The sequence below is a fragment of the Zingiber officinale genome, chromosome 5B, assembly GCF_018446385.1.
Source record: "Zingiber officinale cultivar Zhangliang chromosome 5B, Zo_v1.1, whole genome shotgun sequence".
Classification (NCBI taxonomy): domain Eukaryota; kingdom Viridiplantae; phylum Streptophyta; class Magnoliopsida; order Zingiberales; family Zingiberaceae; genus Zingiber; species Zingiber officinale.
Genome location: NC_055995.1, coordinates 18,370,001 through 18,375,253, shown reverse-complemented (window position 1 = coordinate 18,375,253; position 5,253 = coordinate 18,370,001). Strand labels below are relative to the sequence as shown.

The following is a 5,253-nucleotide window of genomic DNA, read 5'->3' as shown; positions in this document are numbered from 1 at the left end:
GCGAGTATAGTTGAACTATTAGTTAGTTTGGCTTAACCTGTGTTGCCTGATTTTTGAGCCACGGAGAGCTCTTGTTTACTCAAAGGAGTCTATGCTTTCATTGCTACTGCGACAGACAAATTTAGAATTGACAAAAAGATTAATTTCTAAAATAAGAAATGTATCTTTCATTTTGATCCATGAAAAAAAGAGGATGATTCTATAAAAGTCGAGTAGTTTTTACAATACCGATAAATTTAGAGTTTAAAGATAAATTACTTATCCTTTTCACATCCTAGTCCTCTGAATTTTAAATTTAGAGTAAAAAATAGTAAAGTCATACTTTAATTAATAATGATAAATTCAAATAATCGTATTGGCTAGTCTTGGATGATGAGTCTAACCTCACAGAATTTTTTCATCTGTCACAAGGATAAATGAGAAAGCGCTCGCGGCGGACAATCTAAAAATATCCCATTTAGAAAAAAAAATTCCTACAAATATATCATAATTGAAAATTCAATTATGAATACTTGAATAACAACTTAGATACCCTAATACTATATCATAGCCCGGGCATACTTTAATTAATAATGAAAGATGGATTGATAATCATATTATTGATTATTCGTCCATTATCAAGAGAGTGTGTGTGTATGCTGATGTCGTAACAAGATTTGCTTATACAAAGATGTTGCATTGTATATCTAATAACTACATATTGTGTTGGCATGACAGCATTGTCAGCGTTCTATTTTAAATTAGTTAGCATTATAACCTGTTGGGTGTAAACCCGTTACAATTCTGAGTGCGTACCAGAGTCACAAGAACTTACAATTAAGTAGGTTTGAGCAGATAATCTCAAACTGTCGACTCTAGCGAGCCGAACCACGCACCGAGTAGATGAGTCGCGGACACCGTTAGTTGTCGAGCGGCGCCACGTTGCTGTTGAGAGTTGCTGACAGGATGTCGAGAGCTGCAACACGAACTCAGAGTGGATGCCGAGTCCAGCAGAGCGCTGTCTCCTTAAAACAGATTCGGCCCCTCCGCGGTGCTTAGAGGATTAAGTGGACGTCTGTTTCTCAGGATAAAACGGTAGGATCACGAGCACAACCGAGCACTGGTTGTCGTGACGATCTGAACTAGATCCGAAAACTATCACTATTTCTGTTGAGCAAAAGAAGTGCACAACAGAAGGGAAAGAAACATGGGGATTTCAGAAGGAATGAAAGAGCACACAAAATGCATTTGAACTTCTCTTACAAAGCTCACTGAGCTATTTAAGCTGCTCTACTCTCTTCACTTGTGCTCTGCTCTCTTCATTCCACTTAAGGTTTCTTTATAGACCTTGCCTGTGCAAGGCTTGCAAGACTTGCAAGCACAGCAAGCCACGTTGTGGCTTGCATGCTTGCCAGCAAGCCACAACGTGGCTTGCTGGTGGCTGCCACTTTGCCAGCAAGCCACGTGTGGCTTGCAAGTTTGCTTGCCATGTGACCTTGCGTGTCATGTGGTACAAGCAAACGTGTCACGTGGCGTGTAAGTAAGTTGGCGACCTTCCTTATCTTATATGTTGGCCAACAAGTTGTCTGACTGATGTAACAATTAATAGGGTTCACAAAAATACCCCTTGGGTTGATGTCATCCGGGCCCTGAATTTTCATTCCCTTTGTTCCGAATCAGCCGGAAGATGTCACTTTCTTTGTGGGACTGAAACCCACACGTCATATTTCCATTCACGTTTTTCCAACATAACCAAGGTAAGCAGTAGGTTCAAATCGAATCCCATTTTCTTTTAATAAATTAAAATCAATTGATACTGAACAGTTGAGTCTATCAATCGTCCATTAAGAGTTAAGAGTTAGAACCAAAATTTAATGAGATGGTTAAGATAAAGGATATTGTCATATAAAATTTTGAGGTCAAAATTTGATGCATTAGAGTATATTTTTTTTCATGTCTTGTCCACCTGTATCATTTATCTTTTTTCACGAGAGTTGAATCAAAATTCAAAATTTATCGAACTAAACTTCCGCTCTCAACATTTTATAAACAAATAACACAAGAATAATATAAACAAAAATATACAAAATCAGAAACTAAACCTGAATTTTCTTCCATATTATATATATGTGAGTACTTGTTGCCTCATGCATCATTCGTTTAATTAATCAATTAAGTGCATGCGTGAACAAAAACTGCAATGTGATCACAGAGTTATTTTATTTAAAATTTCAAAGTCAATTATCTGTGGCTTCCTATATATTCTTGTGATAGATGTGGTCAGAAATAAAATTAAAACAAAGGCTAGCAGTTAGCACACAAATAAATAAGAAGGGAGATTAAGGATAAAATTAATTGTGAAGGTCAGTAATTAAATTATATTAGTTTTCCCTTCAAGTTGTTGATCAAGGTTTACGCAATCTAATAAGTTAAAGCTAAAACCATTTAAAATATTATTTTTAATGATCTTGAATTGCCCCCAGGGCGTAGCGCAGACGGTGGGCGCATGGTATCTCTAGCGTAATGGCCAGGGGTCGATTCTCAGGAACTGACGACTTGGAGTTTACCCCGCCATGCGCCTATGGCCTGTGTACCTGCATGAACCTCCCTCCATATCCGTGGGGCCGGCACTAGGGGGGCCGCTAAGGTAGTGGATCTACCTTTTTTTTAATGATCTTGAATTTCTATAAAACTCATGATCAGTAACAGTTATTATGAGATAGGGATACCACATAAAAACTATATCCTAATTAATCAGATTTACCACATAATTAGATCTATAAATATTAACTTTCAAAACCACACCAATGTATTTATTTATAAAATTAAAATTTATTTTATTAAATTTATTATAACTCGCTAATATTTTATTTGAACAAATCCATTAAATACATCCCATATATTTAAATTGGCAAAGCAAAATTATTAGCGCTTTTTCAAACTATTTGGATGGCATTTCTTCTATTTCCATTTTTGAATGAATATTATTGTTAAGAAACAAAACCCAATCAATTTGAATATTTTTTAAGTGATAAGGAAATATTTATGTGAATATTTGATTAGAATTTGGATCATTAATAACCACATTCAAACTATATATTTTCTATATTTTTATTTAAATAAATAATTGACTAAATCTAAATTGTTGTAATTACCAATCTAAAATAAAATACAATGTTCCAATAGAAAAATTTGTAAATATCTAGAATTTATACAAAATTGGAGTAATAATTATGGGATTAGGAAGTTTGAATATTATTTTTAAGAAATAAAACATGGTCAATTTGAAATAATAAATCTTTATATAAATAATTATATAAATCTTTTGATGACAAATATAAATAATTGACTTGATCTAAATTGTTATGTTACTCTCTCTCTCTATATATATATATCTACTTGTTGATGCCTTCTGAATCCATCGTTAGAGGTCGGCTCCTCTCTGCTTTTCCGTCTTTGATTTGGATCTCTTCTTCCAATGGCTAGCGGGAAGGACCTCATCGTGAGCTTCGGCGAGATGCTCATCGACTTCGTGCCCACGGTCTCCGGCGTGTCATTGGCGGAGGCGCCTGGGTTCATCAAGGCCCCAGGCGGCGCCCCGGCCAACGTGGCCATCGCCGTGGCTCGCCTCGGAGGGCGCGCCGCCTTTCTCGGAAAACTCGGGGACGATGAGTTCGGCCGCATGCTGGCCGGCATCCTGCGCTCCAACGGCGTCGACGACGCCGGAGTTCTGTTCGACACCGGCGCACGAACGGCGCTCGCTTTCGTCACTCTCCGCGCCGACGGCGAGCGCGAGTTCATGTTCTATCGAAACCCTAGCGCCGACATGCTCCTCGAGGAAGGCGAGCTCAACCTCGACGTCATCAAGAGCGTAAGTTTGCGCAAGCAAGCGCATTGAATCTGGCCATTTCTTCCGGTTGATGAGCTAAAGCCCTATTTCCCGATTTCTTTGCAGGCTGCGGTTTTCCACTACGGATCTATAAGTTTGATCACGGAGCCGTGCAGATCGGCTCATCTGAAGGCCATGCAGGTGGCGAGGGATGCAGGGGCGTTGCTCTCCTACGACCCCAACCTCCGATTGCCGCTGTGGCCTTCGGCGGAGTCGGCGCGGGAGCAGATCATGAGCATCTGGGACCAAGCGGACATCATCAAGGTCAGCGACGTCGAGCTCGAGTTCCTCACGGGGACGGATTCGGTGCAGGATGACGTTGTTTTGACCCTCTGGCGGCCGGAGTTCAAGCTTTTGCTGATCACCCTGGGGGAGAAGGGATGCAAATACTACACCAAGGTATATACTCTTTCAATCTCTTTCACTGGAATTTGGATTCCAGACGACTTCTAATTTGGGGGTTTTTAACAACCCCCTAAAAAGGTTGCATCTTTACATTCCACCCACTTTCTATTCGTGAGCCCCTTTTTGCCCATTACCAGTATCTAATGAACTACTGAATTGATAGCGGCGTTTAGGTTTTCGGGAATTCGTGCTAGAAATTTGTAGAGAATTAATGGAAGTCTCATTGATTTCACTAACCGCAGGACTTCCGAGGGAGTTTGGACGGCTTCTCCGTTAACACAGTGGACACCACAGGAGCCGGAGATGCATTTGTCGGCGCCATGCTCACCAAGATCGTCGCGGACCAATCTGTGCTACAGGTGAATGAATCGACCTTGGAGTTTTCATTTGAACTAAAATCTTTGCTGCGGCAATCATTAATCTCTTCTCCTTTGTGGCTATTGTGGGTGGATTCAGAGCGAGGAAAAGCTTAGAGAAGTTCTCAGATTTGCCAATGCGTGCGGAGCCATCACCACCACTAAGAAGGGAGCCATTCCTGCCCTGCCAAACAAAACTGAAGCTCTGGAGCTTTTGAAGAGAGATTGAAGTGTTTGGATCCCTCCCACTGCGTTGCTATTTTAGTTTTTGTTTTAGTTGGAGTTTAATTTGTCTAGGCGATTTGGAGTTTCTGATGTTTTATTTTCTCTTTTTCATATTTTTCACATGATAAAGCATTTAGAGAAGTGTTTTTGATCTTTTAATTTCCTTGATATCTATTACAATTTATCAAAAATATTAGTTTTTTTTGTCTTTATATTTCATTTTTGCCTACGAAATATACAAGGATGACTTTTCCTTATGAACCAATCCGATAATTTAGTTGGATTCGATTCGAAAAATATTGGTTTAAATTTAATTTTTTATAAAATATTTATTTCAATTCGACCTGAATCTATTAACTCTAACGGAATTAACGTCCCTACGTTTGAATATACAAGGAT

General features: G+C 39.2%; 1 protein-coding gene across 1 annotated transcript; it reads left to right on the top strand.

The window, feature by feature from the left end:
• Window positions 1-3,404: 3,404 nt before the first annotated feature.
• On the top strand, window positions 3,405-5,045 carry LOC121984187 (probable fructokinase-1). Its single transcript, XM_042537008.1, has 4 exons — window positions 3,405-3,850; window positions 3,935-4,267; window positions 4,516-4,632; window positions 4,730-5,045. The coding sequence occupies exons 1-4, from the start codon at window positions 3,458-3,460 to the stop codon at window positions 4,856-4,858; spliced, it is 972 nt and encodes a 323-aa protein (XP_042392942.1). The 5' UTR covers window positions 3,405-3,457; the 3' UTR covers window positions 4,859-5,045.
• The last annotated feature ends 208 nt before the right edge of the window (window positions 5,046-5,253 follow it).

Coding starts and splice junctions, on each gene's coding strand:
- LOC121984187 (XM_042537008.1), top strand. CDS start 3,458: ATGGCTAGCGGGAAGGACCTCATCGTGAGCTTCGGCGAGATGCTCATC. Junction 3,851..3,934: donor ACCTCGACGTCATCAAGAGC/GTAAGTTTGCGC, acceptor ATTTCTTTGCAG/GCTGCGGTTTTCCACTACGG. Junction 4,268..4,515: donor GATGCAAATACTACACCAAG/GTATATACTCTT, acceptor CACTAACCGCAG/GACTTCCGAGGGAGTTTGGA.